The 24,205-nt window shown below is 39.8% G+C and overlaps 1 protein-coding gene across 1 annotated transcript in view; it reads right to left on the bottom strand.

Moving 5' to 3' along the window:
- EPS8L1 (EPS8 like 1) overlaps positions 1–24,205 on the bottom strand; it is a 49,209-nt gene that overhangs the window by 11,028 nt on the left and 13,976 nt on the right. The window contains exons 4-18 of the mRNA XM_039335142.1: positions 22,948–23,006; positions 19,443–19,604; positions 19,148–19,297; positions 18,651–18,733; positions 16,731–16,828; positions 15,978–16,030; positions 15,399–15,525; positions 14,437–14,525; positions 14,256–14,330; positions 13,544–13,692; positions 12,237–12,378; positions 10,317–10,345; positions 3,287–3,380; positions 2,461–2,625; positions 145–244 (exon numbers count right to left, since the gene is read on the bottom strand). Coding sequence (XP_039191076.1) covers positions 145–244; positions 2,461–2,625; positions 3,287–3,380; positions 10,317–10,345; positions 12,237–12,378; positions 13,544–13,692; positions 14,256–14,330; positions 14,437–14,525; positions 15,399–15,525; positions 15,978–16,030; positions 16,731–16,828; positions 18,651–18,733; positions 19,148–19,297; positions 19,443–19,604; positions 22,948–23,006 — 1,575 coding nt within the window. The remainder of the gene's footprint in view (positions 1–144; positions 245–2,460; positions 2,626–3,286; positions 3,381–10,316; positions 10,346–12,236; positions 12,379–13,543; positions 13,693–14,255; positions 14,331–14,436; positions 14,526–15,398; positions 15,526–15,977; positions 16,031–16,730; positions 16,829–18,650; positions 18,734–19,147; positions 19,298–19,442; positions 19,605–22,947; positions 23,007–24,205) is intronic.

Genomic DNA, 24,205 nt, shown 5'->3' with positions numbered 1-24,205 from the left:
CATAATTCCAGTTCTGTGCTCTTACTAGGTCAGAGGTCAACCCGAGATTTCTCACAGATAATGTGGACCATGTGCTCAGGCAAAACAAAAAGAAGAATTGCTTGTTTGCTGGCTCTTCAGTTCCAAATGAAAGAGAGGTCTCACCTTTCTTATTCTGGTTCTCGTTAGGCTCCTTTGCGCTGGCCAATTTTACACCATTGGACTGTAGACTTGTGGTCATTGCTGGTGGCTGAGGTGGTATTATCTATGTGGAGAAAGAAAAGAAGAACAACGAATGGTAGAAGTCTATTTCTGATTGGGAGAGATGTTACAAGAAATTGTGGTGACAAGGCTACATTAATTATCTACAAGCAATTAGTCCTCTAAAGTATCTGAGTTTTAATATGTAAAATCCCAATTCATTTGGCTAGTTTTGTTTGTTGATGTTCTGACCCAACTTATGCTGGCAAGGAAGAGGTTAAGTAGAGTCCATTTATTACACATTTAACACAGCACCAAATGACCCACCAGTGGTGCCAGTGTAGCTCCACCTCAGCTCTCAGTTTTCTCTCTGTCTGAATTCCCTGGTTCCACAAATTAAATCCTAGCCAACCCATGAGCCCAAGAGGTAAATCACAACACCCATAAGTACCAAGTCTGCAACAAAAGTCCAGGGTTCCAAGAACCAAAGCATGGTCCAAGAATCCGAAGTCAGTTTGGAGCCAACACACATGAGCCAAGATCCATGAAAGCCAGGAAGGTGTGCATCAAAACAAACAGGTGTTCCTGATAAACGCATCTTCCTCCAGTGTCTGGTTAAATCATCCCCAGTTCCTTGTGAGGAGGAGTGGGGCTGCTTTCTTGCGAGCAACCTCACTGACCTCTTTTGTGCCTCCCTCTGCTCCGCTCTCCATGCCCGTGGATTGGGCGGGGAGAGAGGCAGCTGTTCCTCATCAGAAGTGGTCTGGAGCTTGTCATCTCCACTGGCCCTCTGCAGCTGATCCTCTCCTGCAAGCAGCTCTCCATCCAGTTGGCTGACTCCCTCTACTGCCCAATGGCCCTGAGACTGCTTCGTACTCAGCCCCTGGACTTGTCACTCGTTCTGAGGGGACTATGCCATCCCCATTAAATGGTCTTGGTTCCAACTCCTCCTTCTCCTCCAAACCAGGATCCAATGGAGCCATGACAATTGGTTTCCCATTTTAGAACTTGGAATGTGGAATGCAGTTCTGATTTCATATTCTTCCATTTTTGATATTTCAGCATTTTCTAGAGCTCAAAGAGGGAAAGCTTTGATTGTTTTCCCTAAATCTCACCAGGCTTTATCAAGTCTCTCTGACCTCTGTGCTGCAATGTTGGATCACCCCAAAGATCCATCTAGTCCAGTATTTGGTTTCTAATAATCACCAATAGATTCTCCCAGGACATCCCTAAGCATATTCCATTTCACGTCCTCAGCATTTCATACTCAGGGATACAGGTGGGATTTGCAAAACCACATTGCCACATGCAGGAATCCTTTTCACTAGCCTTATCTTCCTCTCCATTCTCCATTCTGCTTCTCCTGCCTGATATTCATCATCTTGTACCACCTTACCAGTGAAACCTGCCTGATGTTCTTTGTAGCATGTGATCAACATTCAGGCATTTGGTAACCAGCAAGTATTTATGACCATTACAGTATCCCATGACCCTGTGATCATTTGTGACCTTCCCAGCTGGCTCCTGACAAGCAAAACCAATGGGGGAAGCCTGATTTGTTTAATAATCTCGTGACTGGTTCACTTAACAACTTCAGTGATTCCGTTAATTGGGGCCAAAAAAAGTTTTTAAAATTAGGTGTAATTCACTTAACAATCACTTCACAAAGAAATGGCAATTCTAGTCCTAAGCTGAGGACTAGCTGTGTCAGGTGTGGATCATCAAGTTATAACTTAACATACCTAGAGAAGATTAAAGCTATTCTACCCAATCGCTTTTTGTGTCATATGCCGTCCAGAGCCCTGATCTGTGAGATGGGTGGCCATATAAATACCGGTATATCAAATTAATAAATACATTTCATTGTATTTATGTTTAGATTGATTGCTTTGCTGGTTCAAGGGTTTTCTTTGCCTCAAAGATGCTTTTTCAAGAGGCAACTGGACTTTCTTAGTTTTTCTTTGAAGACATTTCACTTCTCATCCAAGAAGTTTCTTCAGCTCTGACTGAAGAATTCAGCCCCATCATCCAGTCAGAGCTGAAGAAGCTCCTTGGATGAGAAGTGAAACATCTTCAAAGGAAAACAAGAAAGTCCAGTTGCCTCTTGAAAAAGCATCTTTGGGACAACCATGACCTGGATGACAGAGAATCTCCATAGACATTTGTTTTCTTTGCCGTTTTTAAAATATTGGTTTTTAATTTTAAATCCCATAGGATATAGAATGTTAAAAAAAAACAGAAACAAATAAACAAAGCCCTATTTCATGTATTCTAACTCACCTTCGTTGTTACAGGGGTGATTTCATGAATTAGAAGCATTTCCTTGTCATTCTGGATACTGGAATTATCTCCATTCAGCACTGGAGCAAGAATATTATAAGGGACGTAACCAACTTGATCATAACAGTTCTTGACTTTCCACCACTTTCTACTATCATCAAGAACCTAACAACAAACAAAATGTGTTTTATATAACCAATGTATCTTAAAATAAAATATATATTTGTAACTGAATATATAATTTCTTGAATTCCTTATAGCTTACAAAATTCACTATACGTCTTCATGTTACATGTATCATATTATTTGTTTTTTTCTATATATCTTTACTAGTGCTATCCATGTATTTCATGCCATACGCTAAAGATAGATGGATGGATAGATGGATAGATAGATGATAGATGACAGATAAATAGATAGATAGATAGATAGATAGATAGATAGATAGGTAGGTAGGTAGATAGATAACCTTTATTGTCATTTTTTTACTGTTGGCAGAGTGGCATACATTAAAAATGAATTTTTGTGGCTTGCTCTCAAAAGTGTACACATACATAACACGTTTACATATTTATAAATAACTTATGAATAACTCAAGATGGTGGACATGCATAATACTCTTCCTCTTACAATTTTCTCCACCACAGCAACAATGTGGGGGGAGTTGAACTGAGAGTGACTGACCCAAAATCATCCAGCCAATTTCAAATTGGCAAACAATGGTGTGTTTCCAAATTTTGGGATTCCCAAATGCAATTATCTTCTTTATATTAAGGTTTCCACTGCCCTTTTTTGGCATGGTTGATACCCTGGGTCATAAATTCACCTCTAATATGTCTCCTTGAAGCACTGACAGTTCATTGCTGTTTCTGGCTGTGAAGCTATGGGTGCAGATCACTGATTTCTCTAGATGTTTGCATCTGTGAGTGAGAAGGAAGATACACTGGGTTTAATGCAAGAATACCTATGATCCGTGTAGATCAGACTTTACATCTAAGGAATTCACTGTGTTTTTACAGATCTCCAAGATCTACTGACTGGAGACCAATGAAGGTAGCGAGTTGATTTAGGATTAAGGAACAAGGTTGCCTCTTATTACAAGTCAAGAATTTTAGCTGAGCTCATCCTTCAGTTAACGTAGTACCTTGGTGCTCATCATTAATTGGTTTCAGGAGACATGATGAGTAACAAACAATTTTTTTCCATAAGGAATAATGTAGTGAGTCATAAGGCAGTCGACATTGATAAGTTCTAGCTTGTGCATTGAGTACCAAACAAATAATAAGTACCAGGACAAATTTGTTGAGTACTAAATTTGCTGAGTTTCAAAACAGTTGAGTACCAAGGCACCACGGTATATGCATATCCTATTAGGGTCTCTTTCCAGCTTTTCCTCCATGCTAGCCATCCAATTTAGACCCAGAAAACTTTATTTTTTTCCATTTTGTATTTTCTGAGTATCAGAAACCCTTGGGCTCTTCTGCGAATTTTCTATCCGTTATCCACTGTTCCTGATCAGTAACCAGTAAAAACAGAGATTTAGATGCAGCTGGGGGATCATCAAGTTTTATTGAAAGCTTTAGAGATGACCACTCCCAAGGTTATGTCTATCTCATCTTCCATTCCTTTCACTTTCACTTTTATGGAAACATTCTGTTCTAGACCTTTATACAGAGATGTGGCTTTCATTTAGTTCAGTGTTTCTCAACCTTGACAATTTTAAGGCATGTGGACTTCAACTCCCAGAATTCCATAGCCAGCAATGCTGGCTGTGGAATTCTGGGAATTGAAGTCCACATGCCTTAAAATTGTCAAGGTTGAGAAACACTGATAGTTTATTCTACAGCCACACAAGTTATTCATTCACTTAGTTTTTATTTATTTATTTTTTTAAAAAAACTGCTTCTAATTAAACACACAATTTTTTTTTGTCTAAATCTGCAGGTGATACAGCCCATCTTCATAAAAATATGAACGCTCAACAGAAAAAGATGGGGGAATTACTAAGATGCTGCTCTTGCAACGTAAAAAAGCACATGCTTTCTTCTTTAGAACCTACTGAAGTCTGGAAAAGACAAAATGGCGGCCACACTATGTGATCAAAACCCCCTCTTTTTTATGTACATTATGGTTCAGGCTTTGATCACATACAGGTAATCCTCGACTTATGACCACAATTGAGCCCAAAATTTCTGTTGTTAAGGGAGACATTTGTTAAGTGATTTTTGCCCCGTTTTATGACCTTTCTTGCCACTGCTGTAAGCAAATCGCTGCAGTTGATGTTAGTAACCCGTTGTTAAGTGAATCTAGCTTCCCCATTGACCTTTGTCGAAAGGTCAAAAAAGGTGATCACATGACCTTGGGACACAGCAATAGTCATATATATGAAGCCGTTGCCAAGCATTTTGATCACGTGATCACAGGGATTCTGCAGAGGTCCTCACTGTGAAAAACGGTCATAAGTCACTTTTTTCAATGTCGTTGTAACTTTGAATGGTCACTAAATGAATTGTTGTAAGTCGAGGACTACTTGAAGCCTGTAGCAACCATCTTGATTTTTTAACACTTTCCCTTGTGTATACCCCTGACATCTTCTTTACTTGCAAATATATGCAAATTTCATCATATAATTGACTACAACAATTGCTGGGTCCACATTAAGTTTTCTGTACTTCTACAACTGTCAGCATAATTAAAACAGTGCATCTTTTTTAAAAAATAATTAAATTAAATTTTAAAAACCATGCTGTTGAACAAGAAAACTACAAAGAGTGAAAACTAGTAATAAAAAGTTAAGCAATTTCTCTCTTGACAGGTAACAAAGCCAATCCATGAAAGAAAACCCAAAAGAAGGAAACTTCTAATTAAAGTCCCAGAAGTCCTGAAAATTTCAATAGAGTTTAGTTTGCATCAGAGCAAAGACAAGGATGAGATACAGAAGTGAGCAAAAGAAGTTTGGTCAGTGGGATGATTGACAACTCTTGGGTCATCAACTAATTAAGCTACAAAACGTTTTAAATGTTAATAAGTAAAGATTAATCTAGTTAATAGTTGAGAGTTAGTAAATGGATTGTGAAATATTATTTGCTTCATGTCATCTTAATTTAGATGTGTAAGTATGATAGAGAATGAAAGAGTAACTCCCAAATGCAGAGTTAATAGTGTTTAGTCCTGTTTATTGAACTGAATGTAAATATCCAGCACTTCCTTCAATATCTTAAAGTAGAATTGATACTGGACTTGGGCATCACCATGCAAATGCATTTCAACTTAATTCATCTGGCTAATTTTAAACAGACTGATTAACTACATTTATTTCAACTCTAGACATCGCTTGTTTTATGCAGGTTTTATTTAATATACGCTGGGTTTAGGGGGCAATGCAAGTGTATTTCTATTATCCCAATTTTCATGCATCCTGCCGATAAAAAATGGTAGGAGAGAAGATTGCAAGATGGCTAGGCGTTATCATTAATTAGCATTAATCACAATAGCAACGTGACCCACTCTGGTCACTCTCATATTCACAAAGATTACCCAATTACAGAACAAAAAAACGTGATATAGAAGGAAGGAATGGATAATGACCAGGAAAGGGCAAAATGAGATATTAGCTTACACCAGTTGCCCCCCCCTTTTTTTGGAGGGGTAATAGGTGGCATTTCCTACCAGAAAAGACACCCTGAACCATCTACAGTACAGTATCTGCAATCCTTCTTCCAGCTAGATTTTATGAGGATCAGAGCTGGACTGGCTGGGACACCCATCTTGCAAACTGGTTCTGAGAAGGATAGGAATTCAAGAAGAAAAAGAAAAGGAGACACTCCAATTCCCACCCCGCTCCAGTCCTACCTTCACTGGCTGCCCAGTGTCCCCCTCTTGGTTCTCTTCTGGGCGCCATCTTTCTTTAAACTGCTGTCCTCTTGTTTTCATCCTGTTACGTTTCCCTTCCGTGCCCAAAGTACCTGGTCCCTGACTCTGGCTTCTTGCCTTCTGGAAGAGTCTCATCTGTCTCTGTCTCTCCTCCAATCTTCTTCCTGCTTTTAGAGCTGAGTTCCCCTAATTGCTTTACCACTGTGCATCAGAGTCTCATTCAAATCAGAGGTCAGCAGAGAAGAAAAGAATTCTTGTTCACTTCCTTTCTTGTTTTGCTTGAACTGACTCTGTTTTCTTTTAAGATAATCTGGGCTCTACTTTATTCTCCTGGACTTCTTGGGAGACCCAAGTCTCCTTCCTTTCTTTTTCTATCCAGGGAAAGGGCTGGGCTTGGTCTTTTGTTCCTTGATTCCCTGCCAAGTCCCCAAGGCATGAAGGGTTCCCTAAGTTCTTTTGAGCTGCTCCTTGTGCTATTGCTTTGTTCTTTTGTTCTCTGCTCCTGTACGTTAGGAACTTACTCTGACCGCAAAAGAATTAGTTTGTAGCTTGCCCAATATCAGAGTCTGCTTTTAACCACAGTCATGTTCATATTAACACAAGGGAGAAAGGGGACATTTTCAGGAGAACTATTGGGAAGGCGATGTGCATCATCACAGACAGCATGAGGGCGTGGTAAAGTAGTAGAACTTGGCGTGAGAAGACCCAGGTTCTACTTTACTTTTCTGCCAATAATTCTCCCTCAGCCAAACCTTCTTCCTAGGATTGCTGTTGTGGGAGAAAATGGAGGGGAAACCCCTAGGTACAGGTAGCCTTCATAATGGAGTCTAAGATGTGACAGTTGTAAAGTGATCCTCACCAACAGTGAGGGAGTCAAGTGGGCCTCACTTCCATAAGAGTTGAACCAAACAATATTACATAATTAGGGTATTGGCTTAAAAGAACTCTTTATCCTTATCTCATTTTATGTTCTTTGCAAAAGAACTGGAAATCCTGCAATGTTTATTAGGTGAAACTTATAGTCTACAGTTGCATAACTGGGCTCACCCTTTCTAATCTCCACATAGGCACTCCTCTTTGTTTTTTGTTATTTTTAGACTGTAAAGCACATGCTGGGAACATTCTAGAAACTGAATTCGATTAGGTTTTGCAGTATGAAACCTAGTGCAGAAATATCATGAAAAGCTTTGCAAGAAGTTTTATTATACTCTGCCTTTATTATTTTTATAACTAAAGGTTGTGAACATACCTAATACTGCTTCCCCCTCCTATTCTGTTCACAAAAACGTGTGAGGTAAGTTGAGTTGAGAGAGAGAGTAACTGGCCTTAGGCACCCAGCCAGCTTTTGTGCCTAAGGCATGACTAGAACTCACAGTCTTCTGCTTTTAGTCTGGTGCCTTCACCACTAGACTAAACTGGCTTTGTCTTCATGATCACTTTCATGGTTTGAAAAAGAGTGGACAAATTATACTGTAAATATACTGGGAGTTGGGCACTAGTATGAACCCTACACGATCCTTTTATATCATATTTGAAGATATCAGGTATCTGTTACTTAGTTTCTGAGAGAGGTCTATTCCCAACATATAACAACATTGCTTATGGAGAATGATGCTTTCTCTACCATGACGCAGAGAAAAGGACGGGAAAATACTCATGCTTGTGTATGTGTGCATGCACGCACATACATGCACATGCTTCTAACAGAGGAGAAATTGTTAATTGTCTTTCCATTCTTCTATGGTTCTCTCTCCTTTTAAGCTGTTCATTTTCCCTGGCAGTTGAGCATGGCAATAAAAAGGAGCTGTTATAAGGAGAAGCAAGCATTCTGCCTTCTTATAGCAGTTCATTTTTACTAGCTGCTTCCTCTTCCTTTACTCCATGGCATAATCCCAAAGTTCTCCCACATGGCAAACATGTTATGTGGCCCAGAATTTACCTAAACATTTTCTCCAAATCTGTGATGTTATGTTTCCCAGTTATCTTTTGGGAAACCCATGACATTGGCCTTAAACTAGTTTATATTTAGCATGGATGTGTTTTAGCTCATTTCTCAGGTTTTAAAAAACCATAATCCTCTCCATTCTAAGCAAAAAAAAGAGGGAGAAATTACCTACAAGGATTATTTCAGTGATACATTGAGACTTTAAGTCTAGTTTTATCTTTGCATTCAAGCAGTGCTGGTTAAATTCAGAATTTCGAATACCACTACAAAACAGTCATTTGATTTTAATTTATTTTGAGAGCTATGAGAGATTTTCCTTCCTCCCTGCTACATTATGAACTGATTATTAGGTGCTTCCTCATATCTGCATATGTACGTGTATGAATACATTAATCAGAATATATATGAATATGTGCATATAAAGAGTAGGAAGGAAATTCCATTGGATTCTTATCTAGTTTAATTCAAGGCCTCTATAGTTGGTGCATCTTTTGTTAGTTTATATATTCTTAGCTCATTATGTGCTTATCTATGCTACAAACTTTAAAAATTAATTTTAATAGTTAATCTTGTTTCCCTAGACAACTAACCCTTGATAACCTAATCATGATGTAATTCTTAGGATTGTTTGAAAGATAGTTAAAATAGCAGTTGGAATACAAACTTTTTTTTTGTCAGCATAGCCCAATTCAGAGCACTTCAGAACAGATTACATGTCAATAAGTTGAGTGAAGATTGACATGCCAATATTTTGGTTCTTTTTGATCTGGGCAAGAATCAAGACTCCAGAGATTTTGGGATAAATGAATTTAGAGAACCACGAGAGAAAAAACTTACAAGTTCTGGACGTTATACCAGAAATCTCCATTCTAATTACTTCTCAGTTATTTCTTACTATCCAATCATAAATAGATAATTAATATATTTCTTAAAAAGAGGACAGAGAATTTAAATAGGACTGAAATACAAAAGACATGATGGGGAATTTTATGTCACTTTTCAAATTCTGTGTTCAGAGGCTCTCATTCTTTTAAGGCATGGTAGGCCAATTGGATTCCTGGCCATCAGTACTTGTAAGTTCAGATTAAGGACAACAATTTGAAGTCCTTGCTCAACATCCAATGGTTGCTGATCACCAAAAGCACCCCTCACCCTGGTAAGAACCTGCAATTATTAATTGCAACACACCATCACCTGCCCTAAGCTAAGCTTCCTAGTGCCCTATGACCACCACTTCCCTAGCTAGCTCCTATCCTTGGTTTTACCACCGGACCCAGCTATTCCCAGAGCAAAGATAGACAGATAGATAGAGAAAAATAGAAAAAATAGATTTTTAGAAAAAGAAGAAAGAAAAGAGGGGAAAAAAAGCAATGTAGAATTGACCTAAGCATTTAATAAACGACTCACAATTTTCAATCTCAGAAAACCTCCTAAATTTATCCAGTCTGATTACCATCCTCTAAAGCAAAGCTGACTGATGAATTCTGGGAAGAAGTCCACCAGTCTTAAAGTTGCCAAGGTTGGAGATCCCTGCTCTAAAGGGTCCATGACAAATCCTTGCACATCTAACCCTCCTAAGATGTTAATCTCTCCATCATCACCACAGCACCAACCCTTCATTTCTCTTTGAAGTTTCTCTTCCCAGTAGGATCGGGGGAGGGACTGTAATCATCAAGTTCCTCTGTTCACATTGAGTTTTGTTAATGCTACAATGGTGATTATACTGGGGGTGATTACCATGACTGAGGAAGCCAGAACTGGGGACTTCTTCATCCAATAAAGTGGAAAGGTCTATGCTCTCCAACACTGCATGCATTCTGCATGTTCCAAATATTCAGTTTTTTTACTTCCTCTTTAAAAGATTTCATGCACCAGGAATTAGAAATGACCCTTTCCACCCTAATCATAAAATCCTTGTCTTTCCCAACCTTCCTTTTAAACTTTTTTTACATTCTAAATGCTAATCCTCTCTTCCAAACTCCCTGTTTATTTTCCTCAAATAATCAATCCATTCTCAAAATGTTCAACAATATCTTACCCATTGGCTGCAATTGTGGGTGCCGATTGCTGCAACACAGAGAAAGAAAGAGGGATAGAGAAACAGTAAAGTTAGTTTAGGTCCATCTCAAGTGACTCTTTCTCAAATTCTCCCTCCAGTTCATGGACAGGAATAATACTGAATTAATTGGAACTAGTTTTTAAGTGAACTAGAACCTCCACTTGTTTGGGCTAGAAAAACAGCTAATTTTTAAGAATGTTCTGTAGTTACTGTTTCAAAATTGGAGGACTTTTCTGTTCATAAAATTGTTAGGGTGAGGGACAAATTGTTAGCATGAGGGACATAGTTACAAAGCTACTTCCTCAAGCACTCTGTGGTGATATGTGGGAATGAACAGAACAGAATAACAGAGTTGGAAGGGACCTTGGTGATCTTCTAGTCCAACTGTCATGGTTCCAAAAAGAAGCAGCTTTTCAAAGAACTTTGAGGCTTATTTACCTTAAAGAATCCTTTTATTTCTGCATAGCTTCGGCACATAAAAAAGCTCAAGCAGGAGACCCTATACCTCAAACAAATGCATATTGATATTTTTCTATAGCCTATCCCTGTTCTGGAAAAATGAGCAATCTAGCAAATATACATGCTTCCTAGAAGCATATGATTGGCCACCGAGAAAGCACAGGCTGGCTACGAGAACCTTTGGCCTCATCCAGTTGGATGGGTCTACGATTAAACATATAATAAGTAGGGAAAGTTAATTTGGGATGTTCCGAGACCTCCCAATTAAACAATATTATGTGATGGAATTCAGGAAGTGGACCTCCTCTATCACATCACTTGCCTCTGGAATAGCTTCCCTCTGGACATCCTAGAATTCCTACTCTGTCCTCATTTGAAAGATCATGAAATCATACCTTTTCCCCCAAGGATAATGTCTGTTGGGCTGGACTTTTAATGTAGGGGGATATGCAGGGCGGAGGTGCTCTTTGTTATATAGTGTTTGTACTGTTTTTATTGTTATAAGCCAAGAGTCATCATGGAGTTCGGCAAACTTATAAATTTAAATAAATAGGGAAATAATATACACGTTAGACTATGGACCAGGAAGGGCTTATGGGGGCTGCTTAGGCTTAGTTTTCTCCAGCAGCCAAAACATAATATGCCAGAAGGGGTGGGATAGTCCTCCAAACTGGAGCCCTGCAATTGGCCAGCTTCCTTTGGGTTTTTCCTCCTTGCAACATAGAAGTTTTAGTTCCGTTTCATCCTGGAAAACACTATTTTCCTGCTGGATTTCTTTGTTCTTCTGATCCTGAGATGGACACTTTATTGTGTGAATATGTCCTCCAATAGAAAGCAGCAGAACTGAGGCAAGGAGGCCACTTGGACAACCACAAATGTAATACTGTAAATATGCTACAATCTGTGGAAGTCCTTGGACCAGTTTTAAACCTCCAAAGTCATTCAATGGTGCAAATAAAATAGAAGTCGCTTTCTGAAAAAAAAAGATTCCACAAGCAAAAGCAACAGATCCATTGCAGCATTACTTCAGGCATTTGCTACTAAAGAAATGAGCTGCTTGAAAAGATCAAAATGTACAACAATGACCTTTTGTTTGAAATTCAGCAAAATGGATACACCAAAGTCTATAAAGCTGGGAAAGGGAAAGACAAGGAGAGGATGACCAGCACCAATGTGGATGGGCTCAGCTACAGTGGCAATGGGTGTGCTATTAGAAGACTTGAAGGACCAAGTTGGAAATTGATCTTCCTGGAGAAGATACATCTTGTTGGCACAAAATCAATCCAAACCTGTAGCATATATGTAGGCAAAAATAATCTACTTCTTCAACTGTTCCAAGCAGAGCTGTGGCCTCAGCTCTATGATGGACCTTTTATAGTTGTTCTCTTGCTCAGAATTCAAGCTTATGCTCTCCTATGTGCTTCTCATCACAACACTGACCTGGGTGCGTCGTTCTTCATGACGGTGTTGTATCTCTACTGGGTCTTCCCAAGGTTTTCCAAAAGCATCTCGGACAGGAGGCTCCCAGCCCCTGCAGAAAGTTAGGTTGTAGGGAGCTGCATAGCCCCTGGGGAAATCCACCCTTGATGGACAAAGCAAATAATAGGAACAATATGAATTGGAAGGAAGGAGTCAAAGTCATGACATTTTCAATCACTGCAAGGTAAGTAAACTACCCAGACAACAGGTGTCAACCAATCTAGAACAAGCTGCAGCTGCCAAAAAGGCCAACACAATGCTAGGCTGCATTAACAGAGGGATAGAATAAAGTTCACATGAAGTGTTAATACCACTTTACAATGCCTTGGTAAGGCCACACTTGGAATACTACATCCAGTTTTAGTCACCACGATGTAAAAAAGATGTTGAGACTCTAGAAAGATTGCAGAGAACAAAGATGATCAGGGGACTGGAGGCTAAAGCATATAAAGAATGGTTGCTGGAATTGGGTATGTCTAATTTAATGAAGAAAAGGACGAGGCGGGACATGATAGCAGTGTTCCAATATCTCAGGGGCTGCCACAAAGAAGAGGGAGTCAAGCTGTTCTCCAAAACACCTGAAGGCAGGAAAAGAAGCAACGGATGGAAACTAACCAAAGAGAGAAGCAACCTAGAACTGAGGAGAAACTTCCTGACAGTTAGAACAATTAACCAGTGGAACAACCTGCCTCCAAAAGCGGTGAATGCTCCAACACTGGAAGTTTTTAAGAAGAGACTGGACAGCCATTTGTCCGAAATGGTATAGGGTTTCCTGCCTGAGCAGGGGGTTGGACTAGATTACCTCCAAGGTCCATTCCAACTTTTTATTATTATTATTATTATTATTATTATTATTATTATTATTATTATTATTACTACTACTACTACTACTACTACTACTACTACTACTACTATTATTATTATTACTATTATTATTATTATCCCACCACATTGTGTCATAAATGATTTGGTCTAATTCTCAACATCTTTGAGAAAATTTTGAAATCCAAATGCTAAAGTTTGCAATTATTTGTTAAGTAATTAACAGATCAAGGTCTAGATCATCTGTGACATCACTTCACTTCAGAGGGAGCTATTTCACCAAAATGAAATAGCCAATAACATCAAGAAAGGGACATGGAAGTTGCAATATTTAAAAGTCTGCAGAAGGAAGAAGTGGAAGTGAGTCGATTAGACCACATCCCATAGGGAAAAAAATTAAGAAGGCAAAAATAATAACAAGGGAAAACTAACCCAAGTCCCCTTACCTGGGCTTAGTCCAGTTTTCACCCAGAGAATGCCAAAATTCTGTTTCCTGTTCTCCTAAGCAGCTTCGCATCAAAGTCACGGCCTCTAGAGTTAACATGGGATTGCGCAGTTCAGAAGCAAATTCCACACCTCCAGAAGCGTCCACAATCTGAAATGGGAAATGAGAATCAGAATCTCGATTATCTGTTCCCCTGGAGACTCGATCTTCTCCCAGAGAAATTTACTAATACACTCATCTAGGAATCATTGGTACGTCCAACCTAATCCCATAATAAAGTTTTTCATGGATTATACCGTATTACACAATTCTGCAACTAATGGAACTGAGGCCCAAAGTATTTTATTAAAAAAAAGATACACAAGCAATTCAGAGAAAGTGTACTGTAATAGCCTTCTTGCTTTTTGTTGTGCAGGAATTCTCTCCTATACTTATGGAATTCAGCTTCACATTTCACATGTGCTATTTAAATAGTGTAGTCCCTTAACACAATTTCATATCATTCTACTGCTTTTACAATCCAACTGCCCATGTATATTTACAAATCTTTTGTTTCCCAATCTTGGTTACTCCTAGAATTCTATGTCATGTCCATATAGGCTGGAGAATTCTGGGAGTTGAAGTCCACAATTTGGGAGATGCAAGATTGAAAAATACACTATTACTAATTCAACTACCAAATACCTCATTTCCTCCTCTTCTTCAACACTTACCATCTTCAAGGGCTTGAAAAGAATACATAGTAGCTCCTCTGAAGTAGGGTTAGTGATGTTAGATTTCAGCCTTGCCTAAGTGGTGGGGAAAAAAAGTATAATTTAGTTGAAAGCATAACCCAAGGAGATATCTTCCATTTCCTTGGGAGGAAAAAAAAAAAAAACTATACACAAAACTCACCAGAAGGCTGAAGGAATATTTGATCTTGGACAGAGTGTCTTCAAACTCCTCTTGAGATGGAGGTTTTGCTCTGATGGTTAAGAGTCCCTCTATGGTTGTGGTAAAGAAAAAAAAACAGTAAAAATCTCCCTGCAACTTTATCTATTTTGGGGGCTGGTGAACTCCCACCCCTAAGACTCAAATCCTTTTTTTTTTTAGATTGAGAAAATCAAGGCTCTTGGTTCTAAAAAATCTACACAGAGCAACTCAACCATATTGTTGCAGAAATAACTCTCCAATATAATAGTCTAATTATATTTGTAGTCCTCAGATCTGTATTTTAGAACTAGTATCTCTAAAAACCTTTTGGCCAAGAAGCTCATTTGACTTGTGCAAAAACAAAGAATGAGGCACTTCTGAAGTTGTCAGGAGATCCATTGCAGAGGCCCATGGTGAAAGGGAAAAGTTTCAAACCATATTGGAATTTTGTGGAGTCTGATGAAGTTATTTGTTTTCATTTATTTATTAAACAAATTTATATCGTCATCCAACTCACAACAGAGTTGACTCTGGTGGGCCTAACATTTTGCACTATATAATAAAAATCTTTTTAAAAATCATACACACATACATGGCAGCAGTAACACAATCAAATCAGCAAGTTGATTGGGCTATCTCTTTTATTAAAGTGATCCCAGACACAGCTAACAAACCCACATTTTTAGAGCCTTTTTAAAAAGCAACATGGCGGGCCCCATCATACGCCGGGGGGGGGGGAGCGGAAGATGTTCCACAAGGAAGGGGGCACCATTGAGAAGGACCTTTTCCTGATCTCATCAAATGTGCATCTCTAATTGATGGGATATGTAAGTTCTAGAATCATTCTGGAATTAGAACTCACAGAAAGATTCTGATTGGGACAGACTCGAGAAGCATTTCCTGTTTCCCTAGCAACCTTCTGCATTCTCAGCCAATCTTCTCACCTCCTGGCTCTCGAAGATGTCGTCTTGCAGAGCGCCTGCATTGATTCAGGACACGGAAAGCTTCGGCAGATTTCTGCAGATTTCTCACAAAGGCTTCCACATCATCAAAAACATGGTTTAGCAGTTCCTGCCAGAGACACCCAGGCAATAAAGAGAATGAAAAATAAATATTTTTTTTGTACCGAGCAAGGAACAAGTGACATGAGAGCATGGCTCTTCTGAAAGGTCTTTGGGAAATAAAGTGAATTTGGATGCTCTTTGAGTAGGGTCACTTGTTGATTGTCATACTGTGATTGCTAGCTTCATTGTCACACTTTTTAAACCTCTTACAGGGAGTCCTTGACTTATGACTGTAATGGAACTGTCCCATCATGGTCATAACTCATGACAGTCATAATGTCAATCACATGACTAGCCCAATTTTACAATCTTTTTTACAGGGGTCATTAAGTGAATTTGTGGTCATAAGCAAATGCCATAGTCATTAAGTGAACAACCATCTCTGCTTTCCTATCCCCTTCTCCAAATCTCATTTATATAAAAACCAACAGCAAGAATTAATTTTCCCATTTAACTCACCACATTTTGCTCCATTTGGATGGAGGTCAGATCAGATTCTCCTACCAACATGGCTGGAAGCAGGAGGGAAAATGACACAGTTTAGGACATTAGTGCTAATAAACTGGGATGCAAAGAGGATGAATCTGTCAGTGGCAGGAAAAGACTATGCAGCTGTGTCTTCTTCTGTGACTCCCACAACCATATGGGCGATATGAGGAACCTCACTTTCCTGGTCTTTGGTCTCTGATGACTAGGGTGTACAACAGTGCCATGGCAACAGCCTTAAGAATGAGGCCAACATTTTTTGGAGGGATCTTGTATACCATGCTTATTTTAGTCAAAGAAAGGGGGGGAACCAGACAAATTGTGACGGGACCAGACAAAGATTTAGACAGGCCTATTTGTGGCTGAAATGCTCTTGATGGGAAGGATTCCTGGATCGTTCCCTGCAACTCAAACAGAAAGTAAGTTATATAAAAATGCAACATGACATCTCATAAGCTGTTCTAGAAGAAAGTCCCATTAAAGTCAATTAATATAGGAAGCTAGGAAACTCCTTAATGCTATGTAAGAACCTTGGTTGATGTAGCCTGTAATCTCTTCTAACCCGCAATAGCTTTTTTAGGGCAGTATCCACTTAACTGAAAATGCCAGAAACTGGCCTTAAGGGCCACCTGGATGGATGGCATACATTTTACCAAGGAGTTTTGATTCTTCTCCAAATGTCCTCCTCCATAAAAGGTTGTGGGGCTTAGTCTTCAAGGTTCTTACCATCTTCTCTTGGCCCTGGTGCAACAATCTTTGTCCTAGAAGGAACCTGCACAGGAGGCCGAGAGATCTCCTGATTATCAAGCATATTTTGGGCAGCTCTGTAAACAAAAAACATAGAGTCTGAGATCCAAAGGGAAAGACTGATATCCAGTGGATAACGCAACTTCCTTCCATCTTACACGTGGCCTGTGTAACTTCCAGGCTGGGGGTAGGCAATATTTTGTTGGCTGAGGATCAAGCATGTTGAAGGGACCTCAGGGACATAGTGAATGGGGCAATACTGCAACTTGGGTAAGATTATGTAAGTAGAGCTGGGAGCTTTTTCCCTCTAGAATAGAGGTCTCCAAACTTGGCAACTTTAAGACTTGACCTGTATAACTTCCCATGGTTGAATCCCATAGCCTAGCTGGCTGGGGAATTCTGGGAGTTGAAGTTCACGAAGTCTGCAAGTCTTAAAGCTATGGTGGCTGGGGAATTTTGGGAGTTAAAGTCTACAAGTCATAAAGTTGCCACTTTTGAAGACATCTGCTTTAGAGCTTGAGGATGGGGATCTTTGTATTTTATGTATTGTATTGTTATGTGGGGATCAAGCTTTTCCTGGTCAAAACAATGAGAAAGAAATACATGGTTGGGGGTGGGGAATGCTCAAAAGCAATTTTGGGGTCATATTTAACCCCAGAGAGACAAGTTGGCTTCTGATTTATATAACATTCTACATCATTCAGTCAGCAACATAAGAATCTATAATAGGTCTCTACAGACAACCCATGACCGATTAACAGAATAACAGAGGGACCTTGGAGGTCTTCTAGTCCAACCCCCTGCTCAAGCAGGAAACACTGTACCATTTCAGGCAAATAGACATCCAATCTCTTCTTAAAAACCTCCAGTATTGGAGCATCCACAACTTCTGAAGGCAAGTTGTTCCACTGATTAATTGTTCTCACTGTCAGGAAATTTCTCCTTATTTCTAAGTTTCCATCTTCCCTCCTGTAATCCCAGGAATATTTTTTTTTAAAAAAATCAAAGTATTGCTATGTATTCTATAGCAGCCTCCAGTCAGAAATAGGGTACATGTGACTTCTTTTCTTGGCATGATGGTAATGTGATAAAATAAGCTCTCAAAATCTGCATAGCAAGCTGCTGTAGAAAGAAAAATGGCAAGGCTAGTCCAGATACAGATAATCCTCAATTTACAACATTCATTAGCGACCATTTGAAGTGCCAATGGCACTAAAAAAAGTGACATGACCGATCCTCACATTTACAACCATCGCCGTACTCCCAAGGTCACATGATCAAAATTCAGGTGGTGGCAACTAGCATGTATTTGTGACAACTGCAGTGTCTAGGGTCACCACTTGTGACCTTCACAGCTGGCTTCCAACAAGAAGCCAGATTCACTTAAGGACCGAATGTTTCACTGAACAACTGCAGTGATTTACTTAACAACTGTGGCAAAAAAGGTCATAATATTGGGCATGGCTCACTTAATATCTGCCTTGCTGAGTAATGGAAGCTTTGGTTCCAGTTGTGATCGTAAATCAAGAACTACCTATAACTAAGCAATCCTACTTTCTCTCTGAATCCAAATTGTATGGTGGAGATGGTTGGGGGAGGGTGAACTTGTAATGATGATGTGATTACAGAGAGAAATCTACCCTGGAAAAGCAGCTGGTAAGGAAGAAATTATGTGCTTTCACCTACCACACAGTTCTGCTGGGAATCAACTTTTCTTACAGCAATGGCTGCCTCAGGAATTCTGGGAGTTGAAGTCCACAGTCATAAAGCGGCCATAGTTCCCCACCCCTGTTTTTGATAATGAAACTCTCAGATGTGACTTCTTGTTTATGAGTAATGTGACCTTTGGCCCTTTGAAGCTGTCTTATCACAACCATGGGTCTTAGGCTGTACATGTACCTTAAGGCTTCTGTCCGTTGGGTATTTCCTCCTGTGTTGAAGTCCAGCAGGGCACTACTGATGTCTTGCTGGATCCATTCCGCCTGCCAAGCAAAGGAGAAACCAGATCAAATTTTTGTTGAGAACTCTTCCCTTGTCCCAAATCCCCATGTTGTAGATCAGGGCTGGGCAAGCTCAGGATTCTGGACTGCTTATGGGCACCATGTTATAACGCTCAGACTCTTCAAAACACAGTGGTCAAACATCAGAAGTAGAATTTCTTTTTTTAAAAGGGGGAAAGTTAAGGAGGGGGGAGAATTCCAGCACCTCCCCTGTGTATGGCATGGCCCCAACATCTATGAACTTTGTCTTTCCTTTAAAATGTTAATTTCATCCCCAGCCACTGAATAGTTGCCATCCCCATGTCAAGTAAATTTTCTATACTGAATAGAATTGAGTAATTACATAGGATCATTCTCTAAATATTATTTGTGGATTGATAGGCTCAATTCTTTTACCCTAATTTGATCACACTCAAAGAAGTGGATATCCGGTCTGAGCTGAGTAGGTTCCTGGCACATGAGTAGAAGCAAGGATCGTGACCGAGACTCAGGGCGGACAGCATCACAATAAGCCACAGTTGCCAATGCATAATTCTCCAATTCCTCCTAGTGGGGAAAGAAAGACAATCAAGGACATCCATCTAACATGGACTCTTTCCAAAGAAGAGGAATTTGGACACAGGTAACACCCATGTCTCCCCCAAATCTTCATTAGCCGCCCAACATTGCTGCTCTTGGTAAGTTTCTGCACCTTTGAGTTTATGTCAAGGAGCTTGATAGCTGACCCGCTGACTTGGAGTAACATCTCCTGAACCCAGACCTTCCCTTGCTTATCCATGATGCACAGTTTCCTGACAGCATCTTCCACACATGTCAAATCGTCCTCTTCCCCAATGGAGAAGGTCACCAGGTGCTGAAGTATATAGACAAGAGAGAGACACAAACAGGTCCATTATATGATACTAATGTTGTTATTCATCTATTTTTATGTGTCTCCATATGCCACAGGCTGTCAACTCTACAAATGAGCATGGTTGCAGCCATTTTCCCTACTTATTTTTGGTTGCCACATAGAATGGAGGGAGAGGGGTTGCCTAGTGCTTCATTAGTCTAAATAATCTTTTGTCCCATGGGAATCAAGGTCATCGGCTGCTCCTGAGACTGCAGGCTGGGCGTTGCATAAAAAGCCCGCCAAGAAGATGTATTGGGGAATGTAGTTGCTTGCATATTTTCAATGGTGGGATTTTTTAACTTTGTATTGGGGAATTATTACGTGTGTCTCCAGACTTGGTTTCACTTTTGATGTGCTGATACTTTGTAACTAATAAACATGTTCTTTGAGGAATTTGCAAGCCTTGGAGTTCTGTTTTATTCGTCTCTATCTTTTTGAACCATGACACAGGCCACCTCAACATCTCACCAAGACCGAGATGTAGGTAATAGTGCTGTAAAATGCTTTGGGTTCTCTTTCCAGAAGGTGCACATGGAAGTGCAAATGTGTAGCAGTGATTTGAAATGCCTTAATGCAGACTTTTGCTCTGAAAAGTTAGCCAGTTTATAGTACTGGAGACAGATACGACGTCCTGATCCCATGTTCTCCAAACTACATGTTGAAGACTGAAGCATGAACAGCCTTAGAGGATGCTGGCTAAATGGCATCGTGATAATTAATCTAGTTTCTAATGTGTTCCTGCACATCTGGCTCCAATTGTATTTTATTTTAGGCCTGTTCAGGTCTTCCAGTATCATTAAGTTCTCTCCTGGGTAATTTTCTTCCTCCTTTCATTTTTCTTCCCCTTTCCTCCCACAACACACTATGGTTCTGTTGTTTTGTGTTCTGTTGTGCTTATTCATCAGTTTAGCCTTATGGCCTAGATTTTATATTGACATAAAGGGAAGGAAGTATCAGGCTTTCAGGATCTAATTTCAATATAGCAGAGGAGTAAGTTATGTTGTTGTTAGTTGTGAAGTCGTGTCTGACCCATTGCAACCCCATGGACAACATTCCTCCAGGCCTTCCTGTCCTCTACCATCTTCTGGAGTCCATTTAAGCACATGCCTACTGCTTCAGTGACTCCATCCAGCCACCTCATTCTCTGTCGTCCCATTCTTCTCTTGCCCTCAATCTTTCCCAGCATTAGGCTCTTCTCCAGTGAGCCCTTCCTTCTCATTAGGTAGCCAAAGTACTTGAGTTTCAACTTCAGGATCTGGCCTTCTAAAGAGCAGTCAGGGTTGATCTCCTCTAGGACTGACCGGTTTGATCGCCTTGCAGTCCAGGGGACTCGCAGGCGTTTTCTCCAGCTCCAGCACCATAGTTCAAAATTTATTACTGGATATTACCCAGACATCTCAATTCTTTGGCGTTCAGCCTTTCTTATGATCCAGCTTTCATAGCCATACATTGCAACTGGGAAAACCAGTTATGTAAGCAATAGTAAATTCATTCTTGAGTGAGTGGGCGGTCCCACAAACCTTGAAGGAGGCAGTGGCATATCCCCTCCTCAGGAAGCCATCCTCGGACTCAGCAGCAATAGAAAATTATCAAATGATCTCCTTTTTCCCGGGGAAAATTGTGTAAAAGTTGGTGAGCTGCAATTCCAGTCTAGAGAAAGTGAATTATTTGGATCATTTTAATTGGTTTCAGGAAGAGATATTCGTTGACGTGACAATGGTCATGTTTGTAAATGAATTTTGATGGAACCAGGATAGGGATGGTATGATTTTCTTGATCCCACTTGATCTCTCAGTGATTTTGGGGGGTTGGTGGGCATTGCACTGCACCAGTTCTCCTTTCTTCAGAATGGGTTCCAGCAGGCACTATCAGGAGGGGCTGAGGCTGAGACCCTTACTTTGCACGGTTCCTCAAAACTTGACTCTCTTGCTACTTGTATTCAACATCTATATGAGGTTGTTGGTCAAGACCATCCAGTGAGGTGGGGTCAGGCATCATCAATAGGTGGATAATTTCCAATTGTATATCTCAACTCCTAAGTGAACAGGTGGTGCCCAAAAGATCTTGTCTTGGTGCATAGAGGCTGTTAAGAGTCTGGATGAGGGAAGCAGGTCAGGTTCAACCTAGGAAGGGCTGGGAGATTGTGGATTCAAGGGCATTTCAGTTCTAAGGACCTTCCTACTTCAGTTATTGATAAGGTTGTATCTCCTTAAGTGGAACTCACCTATAATTTGTGGGACCTTCTCGAATTATAGGAAGAAGTGGTAGCCAGGAGAGTTTGCACTGATTCATCTTGACCAGAAGAACTTTCTCACAGTCACTCATGCTTTAGTCACCTCTTGTTTAAATCAGGGGTCCCCAACCTTGGCAACTTTAAGACTTGTGGACTTCAGCTCCCAGAATTCCCCAGCCAGCCATGCTGGCTGGGGAACTCAGGGAGTTGAAGTCCACAGGTCTTAAAGTTGCCAAGATTGGGGACCCCTGGTTTAAATGACTACAATGCATTCTACATAGGACTGCACTTGAAGATGGCTTGGAAGCTATCTCAACCTTTTTAATGCCACAACCCCCAACCGGTCGTAAGTCGAGGACTACTCAACCTGTCGTAAGTCGAGGATTACTCAACTGGTGCAGCACTGTTTGCAGAATGGGACTTTTGGCGGGTTCAGCAGGGCAGAGACAGCCTGGACAATTCCTGACAATTTCAAAAGCCAATAGAATAAAAGGGAATAGCACAGCTAAGGAAAAAGGGGGAAAAATGGCGGACTGCGTTGTTTGGCGACCCTCGTGAAATGGTCGTTCGACCCCAAATGGGGTCCCGACCCACAGGTTGAGAACCAATGCTATACAGTAAGGCCTTATTTTATCCATGGGATCCCTCTTTTTCATGTAATTTTGTTGTCATCATTTTTTTAAAATCTTACCTTATCCTTATGGAGTAAATTAATAGGGTTAAAACCTGAAATTATTTTTTTATTCATATTTCTCCAGAGGAAAAGGATTTTTTATGAAGGAGATGAATAGGTGGAATATAAAGTAAGCAATTCAGAAGGATTTTTTTTTTAAATAGTGGCAATTAAAGGGGAAATAATAAGTTAGCCCTGATTAATTTATTACTGGATATTACCCAGACATCTCAATACACATAAAAATTATTCTGGAGGAATTTTGCAGAACTATGTTAACCAAGAAATAAATGACTTCCTATACTTTAATTCCTAAAGCTTCTAAATCCCAATTTTGTATACTTCGCCACACTTTAACCCAATCTAAATTCCAAAATAACAACAACAAAAATACCTACATTGACAGCATACTGGGAGACATCTGCCACAATGAAGTTGGAATACTTCTTCCTGTGTTCTGTAGAAAGATTTAAAAATATATATATATTCCTCGTACAGGATGGACGCAACTGAAATACTGGCTTAAGACACAAAAGGAGCATAGAAATGTTAGATTCATTTTTGTCTCATTTTAATGAAGATGTGAACATGTTTAAAGAGTACTGAAGACTGCATATAAACTCTTTCTCTTTGGATAAGGAAGGCCATCCTCTGGGAATGCTTACAATCCAACCTGGAGCAGCAGAAGCAGGCTGAGTGAATGGGAGAGTGGTCCCCATCTACACTTTTTCTCCATGCAGTATTCTTTTGAAAAGATAAAATACACAGAATAATGGAACCATGTGTTTTAAAAATATATATATATTTCCCTTAATCTTCAAGAGGGGTGGAGGAATCTGAGTTGGTTAAATGTTTGACAAGCAGAATAGAAATATGCATGAACATAAACAATGGTTTGTTTACATAGACACCAAAGCTATACTTATACTGTGGCTTCTTTATATTTGGCTCAGCATATGTCCACTTATTATAGCTTAGAGTTATGTGCAGATCATGTTACTATAGCTTCTTCCAAAAATCACTTGTTTGAGAGCCACAGGCAGCTTCAGCTGATTTAGTGCTTCCCAGATATAACCATAACTGCTGAGCTCAATGGAAATTATGGCCCTAACATATATACTGTAGGAGGCATCAAAATCAATACATAATACACCTTACTCCATAAAATCACGTTTGTAGACATTGACAATAGTCTAGAACCCCAGTAAGATTCCCTCCAGATGTGCATCTTGCACATCCTAGGTTCCACACCCTACTTGACTTATGTTACATTTTGAACTCTTTTAATTAAAAATAAACAAATGGGCCTTACATAGATCCCATTGATATCAATAAGCATATTGTAGTTTATATAGCTCAGCCTTTTGTACAGAAATGGCCCCCACCAAAAACATTAAGATAAACTGAGTCAGGGATTGTGATCACAGAGACTAGAAGAGATGGTAGAACAGCCTCATCCACTTGCCATCTAGTAAATGAGTGTTTATAACTTTATGAGCTTTGCTCATAAAAGTTCAGAACTGCCCACAGGTTCAGAAAGTTTGGCTATATATAACAGACATACAGCTATTCATTCCTATTCAGCTGCATTAACTTTAAAGGACATTATATAGGTAGTCCTCAATTTTCGATGGCAATGGAGCTTGCCCATCACAG

The sequence above is a fragment of the Crotalus tigris genome, unplaced genomic scaffold (assembly GCF_016545835.1).
Source record: "Crotalus tigris isolate CLP2741 ecotype Arizona unplaced genomic scaffold, ASM1654583v1 scf7180000017639.5415321, whole genome shotgun sequence".
In the NCBI taxonomy this organism is placed as follows: Eukaryota; Metazoa; Chordata; class Lepidosauria; order Squamata; family Viperidae; genus Crotalus; species Crotalus tigris.
The sequence above is the reverse complement of the archived record's forward strand: the minus strand, read 5'-3'. Positions and strand labels throughout refer to the sequence as shown.